Source organism: Cygnus atratus, chromosome 7, assembly GCF_013377495.2.
Source record: "Cygnus atratus isolate AKBS03 ecotype Queensland, Australia chromosome 7, CAtr_DNAZoo_HiC_assembly, whole genome shotgun sequence".
Lineage (NCBI taxonomy): Eukaryota > Metazoa > Chordata > Aves > Anseriformes > Anatidae > Cygnus > Cygnus atratus.
Genome location: NC_066368.1, coordinates 27409025 through 27429682, shown reverse-complemented (window position 1 = coordinate 27429682; position 20658 = coordinate 27409025). Strand labels below are relative to the sequence as shown.

Sequence of the window (20658 nt, the reverse complement as noted above, 5' to 3'; positions counted from 1 at the left end):
AACGCCTCTCTCCAGGGCTCTTGGTTATCGTACGGTTAGCACGGCGGCCTTGCCACCACATACCTGCCAGGCGGCACTTTTGTTACCACCGCCACCTGCTCTCACACAGGGCAACCAAGACCCACAGCGGCTGCGCCGCCACAGCAGCACGGCTCCCCGCCCCGGAGGGGCTGCAGCAGCCGCCCTGGGGGCTCCCCTCGCAGCGGGGGCTCGGTGCGGGCACCGCTCCCTGACGGGAGGAGAAGGGGGACAGAGGGGGAGCTCGGGGCGCCGCCAGCGGCTGACACCCGCCCGCCGCCGGGCTCCCCTCACAGCGAGGGCGGCCGTTGGGACAGTTGCTGCCGCCGTTGCCCGGCGCGCCGCCCCCCCCCGCCTTGCCCCCGTCTCGCGCGCTGTCGCGAGATGTCGACCGGCGGGGCGGTGGCGGCGGCGCCGTGCTGACGGGCGCGGGGCGGGGCGGGGCGGGGCCGGGGCTGGGGGTGGAGCGGCGCCGGCGGCCGGGCAGGGCCGGGCGGTGGGGGCCGGCGGCACCGGGAGCGGCGATCAGGCCGCCTCCGCGCCCATGTGCCCGCAGCCCCCGCCGTCCATGGAAGTGATGGAGGGGCCCCTCAACCTGGTGAGTGCTGGGCGGGGAGCGGGGCCCGCCCGCAGCCCCTGCTCCGGGAACGGGACCGGGCCCGGCCTGGCTGCGGGGCCCGGCTGCAGCGGGCCGGGGGTGGGGGAGGCCGGGCGGGGGACGCGGGCCCGCGGCGGGCGGCTCTGAGGCGCTGGAGCGGCTGCCCGGGTGTGCTCTGGGGAGGGGAAGCGCCCCGCCGTCCTCAAGTCAACATAACTCTGCCCGGGCTGAGCCCCTGGGGCGCCCCGGCGGAACGGAACCCCCTCAGGGACCCTTTTGCGAGGCACTCGCAAAAAAACAACCGGGCCGCGAGCAGCCCGAGCTGCCGGCCGCTGCCCCGTGACCGGCACCCGGCGGTCAGTCGGTGCCCGGCTGCCTTGTGTGTCTCACCCAAGGTCGTGTGCTGGCCGCGCCTCGGGCGCAGCGATGCACGCAGCGCTCCCCAGCACCTGCCCTGGTCCCCAGCCCCGGGCAGCACCCAGCAGTACGGCTGTACTGCCCTCAGGAGCGACTGCCAGCCCGGAGGGGTTAGTCACGGCCATGCTGGCCTTGGAGATCTGCATCAGTTCTGTTTTTAAATCAAAGTTTATTTGCGCCAGCCTGCCAGCAGCCCTGCCAGACCCTTACCTGCCACAGGCGGAGCCAGCCAGGTATTTGTGGTTGCTCCCTAGTTTCAGAAAGTCTTGGAAAATGGGTGTTGTAGACCACCTGTGGAGGTAGGACTAGCAGCATGGCAGGAAGGTGGTCTTGTCCAGAGCTGAACTGAAGGTGTAGAACCATGGCAGTGTCTATATCATGCTGTCTCAGACTTCTTACTCTCTATAACAGAGAAATGCCCGAAACAGGGAGCAGCAGGAAGGAGATAGTTCTTGTAACAGCAATGTGAAACGTATAAAGTCAGGCAAACTTGCAGTACAGTGATGCAGGAAGAATAAACTACTGCTGTTCATAGACATTTTAGAAAACGTTTTAGAAGTAGATCTGGTGTATGGGCTTTTAAGGAGAAAATGGTAACTGATATTTACTAGGAAGTGTCTGTAAGCAGCAGCTTTGTGGCAGTGCAGATGTCACCAATTAGCAGGGTTTCTTACTGAGACCACACACTAGGGATTATGAGTGACAAGAGTATGACTAAAGCTTGGCTTCTGCCCGAAAAGATGTTGCTTTGACCACAACAGTAGAGTGCAATTACCTCACCTGTCTAGCACCAGGCTAAAAATAAGATCAAGACACTTTGACATAACGGATGATACAGGAAAAGGTTGCTTTATATAGTCCTATACAGAAAGTTACAAAGTTGTCAGCATGTATGTCCCTACTCCATTTTAAGAAGTGTCCCGAAACACTTAAACTTTTCCTGAAACTGCTACAGAATGGAGTCATGGATCTTCTTATGTGGAAAAACTCGCTGTCTTCAGGCTGTATCAAGTAACTTATTTTTCCCCAAGCTCTTCTATTCACCATCCCTCTCTGCAGATGAATTTCATATTTGTAACAACATTCAGGGGAGGTGCCAATTCTCCAGTGTAAGAATATTCATTTAAGTTACTGATAATGTTCAATGTCATGTACTTCTCTTGCTTCTCCTCAAAATCTCTTCTAGCTCACGTGGATCAGAAAAGCATAACTTTTTCCAGAGATGCCAAACCATTTGGACAGGAGAGAGGAAAAAATCCTAAGCTATTAACTGGTTTAGTCCACACTAACAGTTAGGCTTATTTATCCGATAACAATGACTCTTGTCTTAAGTACAAGGTATTTTCCTTCTTTCAGTGCATTGGTGGTTGCTAATTTTAGTGAAATGGCTTTTTCTAGAGTTAAAAATTTTCATTAGAACTTGCTATAATTCTTGGATGCTGCTCACTTTGTCCTTTGAAGCTCGCATCTGGTCTTAGATACTTAGAACCAGGGGTACTGTCCCGATTTTCCTAGGGATCTGAACTGATCAGAAATCCCTAGTAGTTTCGCAGTGTCTTAATGTCTCCATTTCTGTCAACATGTAGCACACCCACTGCACTTAATCACTTACGTTAGTGGCTTTCAGTTACGTATTTCACTATTTGCTTAGCTTTCCTAATTACAGGTGGCATGCCATATCTCATCTATTCTGCTGACTTCGGTTACATTATCTATATTTCAGAGAACAGAAATCTAAAGTATTTGGATTAAAGTATCTGGCCTTAATTAAAGCCTTAAGATGTTTCCTTTTCTTAAGTTAACAAAAATCTAATTAATTTGCTGATTTCCTTCTGTAGGTAGCACTGATTTGCTTTCCAGAGTTGTTTTTAATATCTATAACTTAACAATGTTTGTTTTATTTAACTGAGTTTTGATAGATGACCCTCAAGTCTAATGACTTCAGTGAGAAATGTACCTGTCTTCTTAGAGTTTGGACTTCAGTTCATAGACTTAACTTATTTTTATGGTTTGCCATTGTTGCATGCTTAACAGATAATTATGCAGTCTAACCCCATCTTTCCTTCTCTTAACCTTTCCAGGGCTTGTGCTACAGTACTAACTGCCAATTTGATTTTCCACTGAGCTGTCCTCAAGGTATCCATTGTATCCAGTGATACTTCATTTAGGAATAAATTGAGACAACTCTTCCCAAGTCTGTTGTGATCCCAGTTATTAGCGCCGTAGGAAAGTGTTTTGGGGAAGCTTTGATACCCGATCATTTATTTAGGCTCTTCCTCTTGCCCTCTTCCTTCCTTCTCCTGCCCGCCTCCTGCCTCCACAGTGTGCTGTATGCTTTGCACACAAATGTCATCTAAAAGAAGATGCAAAAGAATGGGTTAAAGCCCTGATCCTTTTGCTAAGAAGGAAGCCAGTTCCTCAGCCCTGCAAGTACAGTATTTAGGTTACACCATGGAACTTCACACTGCTATGGGCTAAATGCAGTCCCTGCACCTGCAGGCAATCATATAGTGGTTATCTAGTCCAGCTGAACACTTGTTTTCAGTGCTGTAAACTAAGGCATGTCAGCATTCCTTAACAAATTTAAAAACTTTTACAGAAGAAAAAAAATGAAGATAAGTCTCACAAGAGAAGAGGCCCTGCAGAAGCTCTTACCTTCATCTTTTGTGCTACCTACTGTAGGGGCAATTCCTTCTGCCATCTGGTTTAGGCAAAGAATTCTGGTTTCAAACCCAGTGACTATTTTAGCCTTAGGTATAGGAGAAAAAGGGGTCAGCCAAACACCTTTGAAGAATTTTCCATACTTCAGAATCATAACAGCACACAGGTGACCACCAGAAGCTTGAAAGTAACACAGTAAAAACATGAGGCAAATATTAACAACCTCAAGAAGTTAAAAAGGAGACTTGTTCATTGAATGGAGTCCAGCATCCAGAACCTCATAACTCCGTGGACTTTAATACCTCTGTGTAGGTATTCAGCTTTCCTGTAGGACACGTGCTAAGGAGCCATACCGCATCTATCTACCTTGTATTTCTCCTACAAGATCATAGCATTTCATATGGCATATAGTAAGATACAGTTCCAGATGCGGTGAATACTATTTTCTGTAAGTTTCTTGAAGTATAAGGGTAGCTTGAAAAGCTGTTTTGCTGAAAACTAGAAAGCACAGACTGGTGGCTGGAGTGAAAATAATACAACAATGCATATACTGCCAGACTCATATATCATGAAAGTTTTTAAACATTAATGCTGTGAGACATTGGTAGCAATTATTCCAGTGCAAGCCAGTCAATGGTCTACATTAACAAATGGTTTGTAACTGAAGTGAATACCACATCCAGATGAGGGGAAAATAGCAGGCAGAATATGCAATATGGAGGGGGGGTTGGGGGGGGAAGAAGGCATCTCTGAAAGTTTACCGGAGACCAAAGGATTGAGACCACATGGACCAATGTGTTTGAGATTTAATGCCACTCTGTACCTCTGTTATTTTGGTTGGGGGGAACAAAAAAAAAGTCATGTTCATCTATAGAAACATGCACTGAATCCTGTTTTTTGTTGATTTTTATTTTTTAAATAAAGCATAACCTGAAAGCTGCTATGCTTGCTCTTTCAATGTAAAATGAAAGAGAGAAAGGCATATACACTCAATTCTGAACTCAGACTAGAGGAAACAAGCTTTTAGGTAGTGAAAGTGGAAGAGACTCATATAGACATGCCTAGCAAAGTCTGTTTTTACCATGGTAATAGCAGCATTGTCTTGGCTTTCCCTTTATACATGATACATATGTATCTTTTCAGTGAAGGGAAGTGTAAGGTGTGAACCACAGAAGCAGCAGCACATCTGAGGAAAGTGAGTGGAGGTACTGAGGTGATGCCGGGGATGCTCAGCCGCACACCCTGCACACTACTAGCCTCCCTGGAAAGGCTCAGCAACGTGGTATTCAGGTCATTCAACGTTGCGTTCATGTCATTACTCCTCAAGCACAACACAAGCCTATTCTGTGTAGCAGGTCTGACACCTTGCAGGAGCTCCCAGTCAGGAACATAACTGACTAAGCTACAGGTGGCTGACAGAAGGAAGCATCATTTCCTCCCTGCTCTCCGTGCTGTTTGGGTAGCTACCAGCAGTTCCTTTCTGCTGTGTCACACTGGCATCACAGGCAGGGTACATGTGTATCAGTGAGCCACGCGGTTCAGCTCTGAGTAAGCACGCTTAACACGAGTCTGAAAGGCCAAAATGAAGCAGTCTGCCAGAGGCCTGGTGAAGCAGCAGGCTGAAGCCTTTCTGCCCCACCTCTTGGAAGCTGTTGCCCAGAGATGGCCTCTTTGCCATTGAACACTTGTGGTGCTGGTTCAGTTGTCCCTAGTGAGGGTAGCTCAGTTGCTGTGTCATCTGAACCGTGTACTTTAGGGCTGTAAGTGTGCAAACAGGAACCTAGATTGCTTTTATTGTCAGGGCAGTGGGACTGTTCTCCTTTAGCTTATAACCTCCAGTTACCAAGACCTGCATATACCTGCTGCAGCACTATCTAGAGGGGAAAAGCATTACAAAAGCAGCTGGGAGCTGTAGGGATGCGAAACAGCTTTGAAAACCAACTTGAAGTATATAGTGCTTTTATCATATTAAATGGACCAAATGGAAGAGAATGAGGTTGACCTGAGTATGCATTAAGAAAAAGGATACCACAGCTTACTGAAGTTGCAGGTGATCGGGGAAAGAACTGCAGCTATGCCTGCATGGGGTTTGGAGACTCCACCTAGCCTGAGCACTGCGTGCAAGCTGGTTTTGTGCCAGATCTCTTAAATGCATTTACGTGGTGAGGAACTCAGACTAACCTATTTTATTTTAGATTTGGGATAGGTTGGGAACACACGCACAGTCAATTAGGGCTATTCAGTGAATTAACGTTGGTTGGCAAAACGACAATAAGTTGGTTGTTTGTCTGCCCATATATTTAAATTCTAATACTACTGCTTACAATAGAGTTGAACTCCAACATCTTTACAGTTCAGTAAAAAGTGACTGAGGAGTCTGTTAATATTGAGAGTACATTCTCATGAGTTTCACATACTTATTTTGCTCTATAGTCACAGTAACTTGTAATTTACAGTTGAGTCACTGTTCTGTCAACCTTGCTAAATACAGGCTTTAAAATACAAAATTGAGCTAGCATGTGGCTAGTGGTATTGGTTGAGCAGCCACAATGGGTTGTGCCATTGTTTGTTTCTCCTTTAGTCAACTCTGTCTTTCTCCAAAGCATACGAGGAGTATTTTTAAGGGGGCTTGCTTCTGTTGATAAAGCTACATGTTGCCCTTTCTTTAGGTTTAGTGGCAAATATATCCCCATTGTTTAGCATAAGTTATAGGACAAGATTTTTAAAGTTATTTTTGCTTTTAGTGTAACTGCCTGGAAATACAAGCATTTTCTGACTTGTTTGTTTGTGTGTATTGAGGAGTGGAATGGAATAAAGAGAGAACACTAGTATAAAACTTGACCTGACTGGTCCAAGAATAAACCATAGCCATCTACTTTAAAAAAAAAATAGAAGAGCCATGATAAACATTTCCAAGTTCACTGGTTCCAGGTGAAAATGGGTTTGAAAGACACTTGTGTGTGCGTGGAGGAAGCGATGAGGCACCACTTCATCCCACCCTTCGTGGCCTGCTGCTGTGCAGTTCCACACAGAAGATACTCAGCACACTGGTACAATACTGAAGCAATAATGAGGTGCATTTTCTTATTCTTCCTTTCCCCTAAATGCATTCTTAGGAAGACAGCCCTGTATCCTTAAGGAAACAAACCACTGGACAGATCCCCCATCTCTCAGAAAAATACCTTTGTTATTGCTTTCAGCATTAAGCGAGCATAGGTATTGATCCTTTCTGGCAAAGATGACTAGTATGCACAGTTCATAGCAAAGAATAGATGGTGTTAGTGGCAAACTTTGGTTGCAACTTGAAACATTTACAGACTTGTTATACTGCAGATAACTTTCTTTGCAGTCCAATTTGCTCACGCCCCTTTACTTTAGTAGCTGGGTTTTCCTGCCTTTGTAACTTCATAGTAAGTAAACCACTGTAACCTGCAATTCATAATCACATTATAATATATTAGTTGCTAAGGAGTCCCTTAAAATTAAGGGAGAAGGCTGCAAGGTTAACAGTTTATGCAAGACTTTGTCCAGTGCAGAACAGTTCCCCTTCTGAGAACAAAGGACAACAAAACACACACAATAATATTTCAACTACATGAGGACTGTTGCGAATTACTGCTCTAAGGAGAGGGTGGTGGACTTCCCTATTTGAAAGTGAGTAGCACTACCTCTACCCTTTAGAAGTACTGCAGGATGGAGCATGCTTTTCTGCTGTTACCCTCAGCTCTGTAAGAGCTAGCAATCAACTGGAATCATATGGGAAAGGCAGCCTCCTTCTGCACCCTCAGCCTAAGCTAGGATCCTGTGGTGGTAATCCTTTAAGTCATAATGGGTCATCTTCCCTAGAAAGAAAGTTACTGTGTTTGTTTCTTTTTGAAGTTTGAGAGTAGTACAAAATCTGGCAAGCGGGCCTTGTGACTTTGTTTCACATGGCCTGCAGGTGCATCATTGTCTAGTTTATATTGGAAAGAAGTATTAATTTTAAGGCCACTAAGGAAAGCTTTAAGCAAAGAAGTACCTATACTGCTGCTTTAGAGTGGGATTTGATTATTTTTTGATTCTGTTGCTCAGAGGTTACCTAGGCAGTGGTTTGGGTTAGTTGGGTGGAGAATCAAAGGGGAGCACTGCTCTGGAACATCAGCACTGACTTACAAATGTCCCTCAGCATCTCAGCTACAGCTGGGAAGTGAGGAAAGCTGTCTGCCTTACCTGCTTCTGCAGTTCATCCAGGGGGCTTGAAGTGACTAAGTAAGGCATACACCGATCCCTTCAGATCCAAATACTTTGGAGTAACTCGAGGAAGCTTTTTAGCTTGGTCATCTGTCATTCACACCTGTTTCCTCTTAAGAGAGTCAAGTTGTTACACCTGTCCATTTGCCTACTGGGAATTCCTGCTCGTCTGGATGGGGAGGGACATCTGGAAGTAGTTGCTGAACTGCTTCCCCCCTCCAAATCCATAGCTTGTTAAGAAATTATAATTATTCTTACACCACATCCTACATATATTTCCAACACTGCAACTGGGAGAGGAAGGAGAAATCACATACGTAAACCCACTGCGGTTGTGCAGTGGCTGTTTCTGCAGTCATCACAGCAGCAGTACCAACATCAAAGCAGTCCTGTTGAATCTGTTAGGGACCAGCAGAGCAGCTTCAGTATCATTGGTGTAAACACCTTCCTTTAGCATGACATCAGACTGGGGAGAGACTCGAGAGTCGTTTTTCCCACTGTATGATATAGGGCCCATTCTTCCATTGCCAGTTTTATAACGGGATACAGACCACTGAGTTCAAAATAGCTTTGCTAACAATGGTTGGATGCTGTGTCTAAGTGTAACTGAGTGCTAAGAATAAACCAGCAGACTAGACAAGATGTAGAAGCTTACCCATGATATGTGGCATATTAAGCAAGTGCTTCTGTTGCAGGTTCATCACTTGCTGCTAGGAAACAGCACCACAACTTTCTTCAGACTGCTGCTTTTGAATGTTCTGCCATGAAAATGGGAGAAATTCCTTGGTCCTTGCACAATCAACTAACTGGAACAAGCATTTGCAAGGTGGAATAACTAACAAATTTTTCCTTGTCAAGCTGGCAGGAAAACATACAAAATGAGGAATTTCTTTCCCCGTGACTGGCTGAGAACACCTAGCTTTCTCACAGGAGGCTGCGCTGAATCACTGGATTTCCTCTGATCCTGTTCCTAATGGGGAAGGCTGGTGCTCTGCAGCAGGATGAGATGTCCTGACATCTAGATATTTTGATGTAACAGCAAGAAAAGTATTTTGACCTGGCAGTCAAAGAATCCTCTTTTCTTTTTGCTAGCACCTCTGATCTGTGTTTTTTTTTTTTTTTTTTTTCAAATTGTTTACTCATGGTCTAGCCCAGCTTCTTCAGACTCCCTTGAACTTCACTGGGAGTTAACTGAAAATGGAAATAATTTAATTGCCACACCAAATAACAACTCACTGTCCTCAAATGATCTGCATGTGCTTAAGTGATTTGAATATGACCATTCCCCAATTGTTTAAAACATGAAAATAACCTTTGAAAACAATCCATTTTTGTATGTGGAAACTAACAAATAGAACCAGTCCCTTGGCGTTTTGACTTGCTTTCTTCATTCTTTTGTCTCTAGCTGTTTCCTTTTGCCCTTTCTTTTAGACCCACCTGTGCAGTTTGCAGAAGAAGCTGTACCAATATCAATTTATTGAAAAAATTGTTTTGCAAGGAGCTACCTTTTTATGTGCATGACATAGCTAATTTGTAACTGAATGACCTGCCATGAGTAACCAAGGAGTTGGCTCTATATGAGCTGTTACTCATTTGTTCTTACCCAGGGGAAATAAGCTTCTCTTTCTGGCATATGTCATTTGTAGGAGTCCATAGAAAACAACCATAAAATAGATGATTTTCCAATAGAAAAACACTTCGCCTGCTGAGATTATTTAACCTCAGCGCAGAAGAAATAAGGAATGCTGGCAGTGCTATGAGGATTGAATGAAGATGAGGAAGAGGAATATGACTGAAGTATTTGTTGTGGAGAATCAAGGAGGTTTTTGGTGTTTTTTTAAATAATCGCCATATTAGCATAGAAAATCAGTTTTAGAAAAGCTGAATGTCTAAATGCAGTGATATAGCTGCTAGGGATTGCTTAAGAACAGTTGTTTCCCAAAAGAGGGTTTTCTGCAGAAGTCATTCTCTTCTGTGGTGTCAGAGCTGCTAAAATTCTGGTAGAAAATTGAACTTACTGTAACAATTCAGGTGTTAAGTCAATTTGGAGGACAAAAGTGACAAAGAAATTGATCTGCATTTTGGAACTTTTCTTTTTTAAAATGGATATTAGTACAAGTATCATGTTAGACTTGATAGAATCACGTCACTGTCTTGTTTGGATTGTCTTACCTTTGATGTTTCTACCAAAATTGCAGGAGCAGAGAAAAGTGTAATTCCTGTTAGGAACCAGTTGTTCTCACTTTTTGGGATAGGGACAAATGTTGTCATTTTTATATTGCTCCTGGAACATGCTTCAAGGGAGTCAGTGATTTACATGCACCAAACGTCTAAAGCCTGATGTGTTTTATGCCTTTGTTTGGGTGAAAAGAGGAAATAGAGAATTTCTACCGGGCAGAGATGGAATTAGAGAGGCGGACTGCAGGCCTTCAGTTCTGTTACCCCTACAAGTTTCCTCAGTATGGATTTGGTAAAGGCTGTCTTGAGAGACTACAGTCTTTAAAAATGTAGAATCAGACAAACACTTCTGTTTCTTAACTGTCTCGTGTTGTTTCACAGAGCTGGTGCCTGGTACTTAACATCTATTTTCTTCAAACTCAGCATGGAGTGAAGCAGTCGTGCATCCTGTGCGTTACTGATGGTTGTGCCAGTTGAGTGCTTGTAGCCATTCATATCACAAAGCTTCTCCTGGAGAAAGGGCCACAAAGTTCCTATCTTACAGTAACGACAAAAAGATTTGCTTTCATGAATGCTGCAGTGCTCATTATGCAATATTCTTTCTCACTAAGCATATGCAAATATTTGCGCCAATTGCTTGCTTTCAGCAACACTAGTCTACCCTAGTGGTTTGCATTAGTAGCTTACAAATGCTGGTATAGACTTGACTGTTGTACAGCAAGGACGTGACTGATACCTTCAGCTATGGCTGTACTGATTCCATTAATAGATGTAAGCTGCAAACAACCAAGGTCTTTTGTACTTTCTTCGACTGAGAAGCAAAGCTTGCTGAGGATGGGACAGCAGAAAATGGCAAACCAGGGATAAGCTGTAACATTTCATTTTCCAGCTCTGTAGTTCAAACATCTTGCATTCTGCTGCCTAAATTGGTCCTAAACACTTTCAGCTTTTTGTAGTTTCTGTGGCCTCTTGGTCTTTTTACACAGCTACAGTGAACGGTTGCCTATGAAGGAGAGGATGTACTTTTGGAGGAGAGCTTCAAAAGGCTTTTATTGTGTACACACTGTCTTTGCTGCATTAACGAACTTCAGTTCCTACCTGTACAGTACAGACCCTTGTAAGGCAGTATTAAAAAAAGAAACCAAATTATACATTTCAGAAGGGACTGGGAGATCTGAGCGTAAAGGCCTGAGAACTGGAATCAGTATAAGACTTTTAGATATACCAATTACTTCAAAAACAGATCTAACTATTTGTTGGTTAACCCTCATTGATGTAACACTCTTTTTAATTTTAAGGCTCACCAGCAGAGCAGAAAAGCAGACCGCTTGTTGGCAGCAGGGAAATATGAAGAAGCAATTTCTTGTCACAAAAAAAGCTGCTGGTGAGTAGATATTTCTCACATTCCAGTTTTTAAAATCAGTTTCTAGATTTGCATGTTTCATGGGAGCATCTCGTTACTTGCAAAATATTATTTTTATTCTTCGCATGTGAATTTGTTTTTCAGTCCAGATCAACGATCTTTTTAGAAACATTTTCTCAAATATGACCAGCTGAAGTCAGACATTTCCAAAGTTGATTTTGCTGGGGGTGGTTATCACTGCTAAGGCAGTTCTTGATTCAAGTCGAAGCCAACACCTTGTGTCGTGTACAAAGTGCAGTTGGGGACCTACTGTAAGCTGGTTTTGGTTTACACTTCCTTTTTTCTTCACTTCTTTCATGGCTGAAATAATGTGCTTTCTATTGATAAAGCAAATACGCAAACTTTTCATGACAAAAGTTTATTTACTTCCCCTTCCTAATATGTAAGTCAAGACAGCTAATAGCAAGTAACGAGCTCGGCTTCTCTAGAAGTTAAGCAGGACAGCAGAGCACATCACAGGCCTTGATGCGGTGACTGACAGTGTCTCTGAAGCGAGACTTTGTGCAGCTACCTGTTCATTTAACTAGTCATGCTTAATTATTTGTGATGGAGTCCCTCAGCTGGCTGACAGCGTGGCAACTGCTTGGCAGAAGAAGAAAGAGGAAATCTTAACTGGTGCAATAAGTAGGACACTTCCAGTGACAGGGCTTGTGTGTAGAAAAAATACGTGGCTACTCTGAAGATCGTAGCCTAGATACCAGGCATTCTTGCTTTCCATTCATAAATACTAGAAAACCCCATAGAATGAGAAACTGAAAACTGGTATTTATGAGTAGGAAGAGCGATGAGGGATAGCACATATCCTGATATGCAGACTTTTCTTTTTGGTTTCCTTCACTTCCTATACCAAAGCAAAACCAAATAAGGTATTGAATGTTTCTTGTTTTTCTTCAGTTGATGATTCTGTGTCATTATCTTACAACCTGAATTTGGTTAAGAATTTCTTATGTCTTGTCATTTTCAGCACTAGCAAGATACAGTCAAAGTCCGAAGTGCTGCTCTGCCTCTAAGCCAGCACATTTTTTGGTCTGAAGGGGAAGTTAATGAAAAAAATGGGGAACTACAGACTGTACCTCCTAATCAAGAATATAATTAAAGCATGACTTAATAACACAGGTGCATCATGAGAGAGGGGATTTTACTTACCACATTTTGTTTTAAAATGCACGTATGTTAAGAGTCCAGTCCTTGTCTGTGTTTCTTCCCTTCGTGGGAAAAGTTGTTGTTCTGTGACTTTCTGGAAATGGCTGCCATGATACTAAGCTTCTGTCCTTCTCTGAAAAACGAATTGTTAGCAGTCTCAGCCAACAGGATGCCATGGCAAGGGTGTAGCATAGACTACATGATTTTACAGTAAATTTTTTTCTGATTTTTGAGAAACAGCAGGTGTTTCCAGCCTCTGTAGTTTGGTAAATACTTTGCATTTTGACTACTTCTTTTAAGTGGGAATTCAGAATATGAACAGCCTGAAGCCTTTTCTTAACTTTTAAGGAAACATTCATGTCTTATAACCTTGCCTAACACATTTATCAATTTTCTCTTTTGCAGCATACCTTACAGAAGCTATGAAGCTGACCCAGTCAGAGCAGGTGAGACCCAAGTGCAGTGGACACCAGAACTCTGTTGTGTATGTGTGTTATATTGTGCCCTCACTGATCGTATCCCTCTAGTACTCCATATTGTTTTCTGAGATCCACAGCAACTACACCGGGAGGTTTGGAAGTGCAGAGATGCTAGTCTTCCTTGAGAGTTTTTGCAAGTTTGTGTGGAGCAGGGATAGGAGAGCTACTAACCCATCCAGGGGTTCCCTGGCAATGGTTTCTAGCCTGTAAGGTGCCTTCAAGTAGGTGATAAAACTTGTTTCATGGGTAACTTTTGCTCTGAAGCACTTAGGCCATTTTGCTGAGACACAGGAGCTGAGTATTTCATGTACAGTGTGCCAAATGAACCTGTTCTTTCTTGGTGTTGGTTATAGATCAGTTAAACTTCTTGTGCGTCTGCTCAGGGATATTATCACTGTCTGGCTAGTGATTTACACACACAAAAAAGACTAAATGTTAACTCCTGAACAATACCAGCAGTTGTATTAAATTTGGGTGATATATCTGAATCTCTTGCATTGCACAAGCAGAGAGCACTTCTGGTTGGATTTACTGTCTGAATAACAAAGGCTCCTCCTCTCCCTGGGGCATGCTATGATGCTGTTTATGTAAATATTTACAGGCATGTAACTTTACTTGCATGAATATTCAGGTGGATTAAGGATCACCAATGAAATTGTTTAATCTTGTTTTTACTCAGGCTCAGCTATCACTGGAATTACAAAGGGATAGTCACATGAAACAGTTACTGCTCATCCAGGAGAGGTGGAAAAGGGCAAAGAGAGAGGAAAAGCTGAAAGCCCAGCAGAACGCTGACAAAGAAGCAGCTGCACACCTTCAGACTTCTTTTAAGCCACTTGCTGAAGAATCTGATGATCAGAATGTCTTGGTTCCTGTTACTCAGAAATACAGCCCTTCCACAGAGAAACATCTACATGATATTCAGGGTGTCTTTGACAGAGACCCGGATACACTATTATTTCTGCTTCAGAAAAAAAATGAGCCAGTGGAAGCGTGTATTGGCAGTAAAGCTCCTAAAGACGACAAAACAATAATAGAAGAGCAGGCAACCAAAATTGCAGATTTGAAACGGCATGTAGAATTTCTTGCAGCTGAAAACGAGAGATTAAGGAGAGAGAATAAGCAGTTAAAAGCAGAAAGAGCTAGACTCCAAAAATCTCCAGTAGAGAAGGAGTTGGATGTAGATGCTGACTTTGTAGAGAAGTCAGAGTTGTGGAGCCTGCAGCAACACTCGGAAACTACTTCTTCAGCTGCAACTTGGCAAAAGTTTGCAACAACTGCGGGGAAGGCAAAGGACATTCCAATACCCAACCTTCCCCCCCTGGACATCCCATCCCCTGAACTCCCTCTGCTGGAACTCTCTGAAGATATACTGAAAGGACTGATGAATAGTTAAAAACCAGGAAAAAAGTGCTCAATGTAGTTACCTAAACTAAGAAAAGGGAAAACCACCAGGACAATGATAACCTGAGGGCAGAAACATCTAACACAATCCTACTGTTGGAGAAAAGGCATTAAGCAACTTTGTTACTGTGAAATACACATCATATCTGATCTACTTCATAAAACTTAAAGGTACCATAATCGGTATAAGATGGCAAGCTCTTTAGTCTTTCTCCCAATGTTTCAAACCAAATGACTGCCTGGAGAATGTTTCATGTAACACAATCCTTCAGGGGTTTAAAGTATACTATATGTAATAGTTATCTATAATGCCATAAATGATGGTGCAGAACTTAACTGTTATGGTTGCCAGTTGGCTGGCACTTCATATTGAAAAATGCTTTCTAGCATGAATTTAAACTGTGCATTTCATTATGCATAACTTTGTTAATTCAGATACAGTGCAATTTTTACACCTCCTAGATGGATTTATGTGCCACACTCTATACTCCTGACTAAGTTAACCTCAAATCAGGAGAGATTTAAATTTCCATTCTATGAAGGAACCAACTTATTAGTTCTGTTGATGAGTTTTTTTTTTGGTTATCTGTTTACATAACTAATCAGGGTGCATCAAATCTAGCTATTGGTTTCTGTATAAAGTGACATTGTTTTAAAAAAAATCTATACTTAAGGAAAAATACCCTTTTTGTTTTCAGTGATGCATGAATGGAAGTAATTCTAGCTGGCAGTATTTGATTGAACAAGAAATTGTTTACAGCTTAACCTGATTCAAAAAGGATATGAAAATAAAATCCAAGGTGTTTTGACACTAAGTGCGTGTTAAATCTGTACAAACAAATTTAGATCGCATGGTGTTAGTACACAACACTCACCTGAAGTTCTGTGTTCAGCTGTCAGCAGATACGGGAAAGCTAGGATAAATTCAGAGGGCCTTGCGTGTACATAAAGTGACTTTGCTAATAGCTTGCTTAAATACCTAGAGAGAGGTGAAGTCTCAGAGGAAGCAGCACCGTGCGTTTGCCCAGAGACAGGCTCCCCTGGGCTGAAGGAATCGTGCTGTGAGAGCTGTGCACACCCATGTGGGCTGTTGTTTTCTTCGCCGGGCGCTGCTGCTCAGCCCCTTCCAGCAGGGCTCCGGCAGTGCCCAGCCCCGGAGCACCAGCCCCGGCTGTCACCCGAACCCAGGCTTTCCTGCCGCAGGGTGTGAGGGTGGCAGCGTGTCCTGGGGGCACAAGTTAGCTCTAGCTGTTACTGATTAATAGAAAGTGTTGAGTGTTGCAAGCTACCCCATTCCAAGTTATTCTTGAGTGTTACAAGGTAAGCTTGCTCTTTCTAAGGGTACTTTTTTTTTTCCAGAATAGCCTGGAAGTACAGCAAGGACACCTCACTGCTGTGCAAATTCTCCCCATGCCTCTGTATGCCTGATCTGTCTCCTGTGCTTGCTTGAAGGGAAGTAGGGACTGCAGGCTAGAAAAAGCTATGGAAGCAAAGGTAAGATGAGTTCATTAGAGGAGGTCCCTTGTGCTGAATTGTAGCAGGAAACTAGTCTTTTTTTTGGGGGGGAAAAAGTTTTTTTCCTGTTGGAGCAGTTTAGCACGTGGTCCCACGGCACAGCTGTGGTGAGGTAACCTGTTCCAGGTCAGCCCCAGCCCGCTGCTCTCACTAAAGTGCGAGTTACGTTCTCCGCTGTCATCTGCCTGGCTGGCTGTTACAGGTAATAAGTCAGGAGAGCACAGTGTTTCTATTCTTGTAAGTAACACAAAGAAAATGGCATGTGCTCACGGGAAGGAAATCAAATTATTTAAGCACCTATCTCATGTCACTGCCAGGGCTGTTAGCTACAGACAGACATGGCAGCTGTCTCTGCAAACAGTAGCTATAGGAGAAAAGGAAGCAATTTTAAGCCTGGCTACCTACCTCTAAGAATCAGGAGTCTAAGCAGTGGGCAGGGGAATAGCAGGTGCCACCTCTGGTTCTTTTAGCCACAGCTGTTTGTCCCTTCATATCGCTGCGTAAACAAAACACCAGATCTGAAGAAGGAAGCTACTTCTCTGTAGGAATATCACCAAGTAGAGGCAAACTCTACGCTGCCACTTTGAAAGTGCAGTTGAAACTTTTCTCTCTTGCAATTCAAACATTTGTTTACTCTGTTCTTGCAGTCTGCCCACTAAACACATGAATGCTGCTGAAAACAAACTTAAGGCAGCATGGTTTAACACTACTCCCGTCAGCGGTGCAGAAACAAGAATGAACGTAATGTTCTCTTTAATAGGATAGGAGCTCCTACACTGCGGTTTAAAGTACTGCTAGCATTACATGAGCCATGGGGAAAGCTATTTCTTGTATGGTGCACAGCCCATCCTAGAGGTGGAGCAGGTGATACCACTCAAGAGTCAGACCATGGCCTAGTGAACAGCTCACGTGCTCCTGGTGATGAAAGAGCTCTCCCTAGCACTGCCAGCCTCTTCCTTCCTCCCTTCCACGCAGCAGTGTGGTCAGCTAGCAGTGTGGTCAGCTAGCAGTGTGGTCAGTGTGGTCAGCTAGCCACAAAGCCTCCCAGGAGAAAGATGTGGGAGCAGATGGGATCATCCTTCCTGGCACCATGGGACGTTTGAAAAAAACCATCTTACAGCTGAGAACCCATTGAATAATGACTTTGAACAAAGTGCTTTAAATTCTGGGCAAAAAGCCAAGTGTATGGAATAAGCACAGAATATCAACTTTTCTAAGAAAGGTATGTTTTGATATGTGTTTAGAGCTAAGCAGTCACATGGTCCATTTAAATAATGACAAGTTATATAGAGAATACTATGACAGAACAAATTTTAAGGATACATGGCAATAGATCTAAGGAAATTCTGTTCAAGGTCTATCAGCAACTAGTTTATGCCCCAACAATTTAGAACTGTTTTAAATAAGGACCGCCTTTCAGCTTGTTTGGGTTGCATTGTGAAATGACAAAAAGCAGCACCCAATTTTCCTTCCCTGCGCCGCTGGGTTAGTTTGCATTGCTGTTTACACACCTTCCTCCCAGGGACAGCTGTCTTTTCCTACCACCTCACCAAAGGATGGGGTTTTGAGAGCTGTGCTTGGAGGAGCCACCGCTCAGCTGCAGGATGTTCTCTCTCCTCCAGCCTCTGTCTGCTTTTGGACGCTGCTCTGCTTGCTGGGCATTTTGTTGCCACCGACTGCCACCTGGTGGCCGCGCGGCGCCTTGCTCGGCTCCCATTAAGACAGACCCTTCTTGTCTCTTGCAGGGTCTCTTCCTTGCTATTACCCTTCCCCATTCTTGCTTATTCCCCAGGTCCTTCAAGAATGACGAAAAGATGCAGTATGTGAATATTGTACAGAAAGTAAGCAAAGCAATTTTCATGAACTGTAGCAGCAGCAGCAAAGTGGTAAGTTATAAATGAGCATACGCTGTAACCAAAGCCTCTCGCAGTAAGTGGAAAGGTTCCCATGGGCTTTAACTCTGATCTGCATTGTTTTATAGGACATAACAAAAAATGCTGCGGTCCATTATTTCAAAGTGTCTCAACAAGAACCAATTTTAACATGTGTCCAGACACTGACTTCTATTCATAGACTTTGCTTTACCACAGAAACCTCTCTTGTCTTGGAACACAGAAACATTATCCCTGTTGAATATAGCCAACATATGCTTTGCAAAAAAGAAATTGTAATTACCTGGTCTCTGACTATATCCCCACAGAACAGGAAACCAAAGAAAGGCGGCTGGGAAGCAATGTAGCGTCTCCTGGGAATAAAATCTGCAGACTGCACCACCAGTTGATACTTAAAATGACAGCTAAAACCAAAATATAGAAGTGTTGGGTTTTACATTTCGGATTTAGATAAAGGGAAAATTGGATCTTGTGACCTCTTCCTCTCAAGAACGTTTTCATTTTCAGGAACTCTTTGGCCGTGAACTCCTTCCTACTCTCATGTCAACAGCGGCTCTTCAGCCATCTGCAATTCCTTTTGACCTGTTTTCAGTGAGTGACAGGGACTGCCCTGTCAGAAACCCATACCTGATCTGAGTCATCTAGAAAATTGGTGGCAGCCATATAAATACAACATCTCTTCCAGGCACAGCTTGGAATAAACCCATATTTATTTCACATCTATCCTCCCTGTTTTAAGAGAAAAACATTGAAGGCGAGTTCTTTAAAGATATAAAAATGAAAACAGGCTAGAAAAATGGATGACAAAATCCCTTATTTATTAAGACTAAAAATACTGTAGAAAACAAACAGTAGAACTGTCTAAAAGTATCCAGAGTGGTAATGTGCTACCACAAATCAGGTAAAGCCAGACGATATTTACCAAAACTTTCTGCCTGAATGCGATATGAAGTTTAACTGTATAAAAAAATTCATTGCTTTCAAAAGGCTCAGAGCTATAGCCATCTTTTCCCACACACCCTTTCTCTCCCATGTTTGTTTTACAATCCAGAAGTAACCTAGACTTACCCAGGCTTTTTGTCCTGTAATCATTTGAAATGTTCCTCCCGGCCTATTTGTTGCAGGAGTTAAGGTATTATTGAGATCAAACAACATAAAATCCTTAGAGCTGTAAAAATACAGGATTTCCTGCCTTAGAGCTACTAAACCCTCCTCTTTAATTCCACTAAGGAAGCACAGAACTATGATAAAACCACATGCCCTGGGACTGGAAAAAGCAACGGGCATCTGTGTCAAGAATACAGTGTATGGTATGGTTGGAAGGTACCAGGAATGTTCACTTTGATGCGTAACAACAAAAATTCTGTCTACCATTTAGCTTTAGAAAGGTCCATGTTTAAAACGCAACTGTCTGCAGACAACGCATCAGGTACAACATATCTTCAATTTGCTCTGAGGCAACATTTTCCTACTAGCTATATATAGATTGTAACTTCCTTTTCAAAACCTAGAAAAACAAATGAAAAAAGTACAGAGGTTAGTTTGTGTGCACGTCTAATGCTACAAATCATTTGCCCCTCGGTCAGAGTTTCCTAGGTCGCCCTGCTGAGATGGAAAGAAAGGGATGTGGCCATGTATGCTGCATCAGAGCAGCCCCCCACACCACTGTGTGCTCCCCCGGCCTCCGGGGGCACATGTATCATGGGAACAAAAAGACAGAGGAGGAGAACGGGCACTCCTGTGAACAAAGAGCAAGTCAAAAGGTGGAAAGCAGGAGCACAGTGGAAAGCTGACGGTCTTTGAGGCAGAACTGGGGGGAGCTAGGAGGAGAAAGCGTAGCTAAGCCTGAGTGTGAGAGTCTCAACAGGGAGAGGCAGCGTATCCAGTGCGGATGTGGGGGAGAGCACAAACATCCTGCACGGGAAAGCAGCAGAATGGGGCACAGTGGCTGTGGAAGGAGGAAGGAAGGGAAATTCCCAGTTTGGGCGCTGGGCGGAGAAGGCTGTCAGTTGTGAGAGCAGGAGCGGGCTTCACAGGATGTCACGGGAGAGGGTATGAACAAAATTACCACCTACCGAGAAGGTCAGAGAGCATGAGAATGTAGCGCTGATCAGATGGAGGTTTGGTTTACACACACAGATCTGAGCAATTTCCGTGAAGCTGCAAGAGTAAACAGATTTTCAAATCAGATTGTTACAACCCCGTGTTGTTTGACGTGTAACAGGGCCCAGTTTCACTGCCAGCGATTCCAGTAATCCAGCAACTTCTGTTTGAGCTGAAACATGTACACAGACATCCACCCATGCCAAAATAGTTCAGGTCATAGCAGCTCCACTTTGTTCTTCGCTGATTGCTTACTCTTTGCTTGTGACCTCTGCAGTTACAATAGGAAGTGCGCCCATTTAATGTACGGCTCTACCCTGGATGGCAACGAGAAGGAGCTGGAAAGGGGCGAGTTAAGGAGGGTGTACGTGGAGAGGAGGATTTGCAGTTTGGACGAGTTTGAGATGTGAACTTTCACAGGACAGGGAAAAAAAATAAAAAAGAGAAAGGAAGCTTCATGGAGAGCAAAGTAGATCAAGAGAGCTTGTTCTGAATAGGAAGGTGGTAAAAAGACAACACAGTACTTCGTGTTCTTGTTCTAGAAGTTGACAGTGCTCCTGCAAACAGCTGCAGCTGTTATCATTGAGTACTTTTGGC

At 43.7% G+C, this 20658-nt stretch overlaps 1 protein-coding gene across 6 annotated transcripts; it reads left to right on the top strand.

Annotated features, from left to right (window-relative positions):
• Window positions 1–469: 469 nt before the first annotated feature.
• Window positions 470–15366, top strand: NRBF2 (nuclear receptor binding factor 2). 6 transcript variants are annotated; one of them, XM_050711982.1, is made up of 7 exons: window positions 470–616; window positions 8620–9753; window positions 10296–10394; window positions 10484–10574; window positions 11401–11486; window positions 13074–13114; window positions 13827–15366. In XM_050711982.1, the coding sequence occupies exons 5-7, from the start codon at window positions 11450–11452 to the stop codon at window positions 14541–14543; spliced, it is 795 nt and encodes a 264-aa protein (XP_050567939.1). In that variant the 5' UTR covers window positions 470–616; window positions 8620–9753; window positions 10296–10394; window positions 10484–10574; window positions 11401–11449; the 3' UTR covers window positions 14544–15366. The 6 variants fall into 6 exon arrangements, with proteins under 6 accessions (XP_050567939.1, XP_050567940.1, XP_035396895.1 ...); XM_050711983.1 differs by lacking the exon at window positions 10296–10394 and having other exon boundaries at window positions 8620–8750; XM_035541002.2 differs by lacking the exons at window positions 10296–10394; window positions 10484–10574 and having other exon boundaries at window positions 8620–8750.
• The last annotated feature ends 5292 nt before the right edge of the window (window positions 15367–20658 follow it).

Coding starts and splice junctions, on each gene's coding strand:
- NRBF2 (XM_035541097.2), top strand. CDS start 11,108: ATGAAGGAGAGGATGTACTTTTGGAGGAGAGCTTCAAAAGGCTTTTAT. Junction 11,487..13,073: donor TGTCACAAAAAAAGCTGCTG/GTGAGTAGATAT, acceptor TCTCTTTTGCAG/CATACCTTACAGAAGCTATG. Junction 13,115..13,826: donor AGCTGACCCAGTCAGAGCAG/GTGAGACCCAAG, acceptor GTTTTTACTCAG/GCTCAGCTATCACTGGAATT.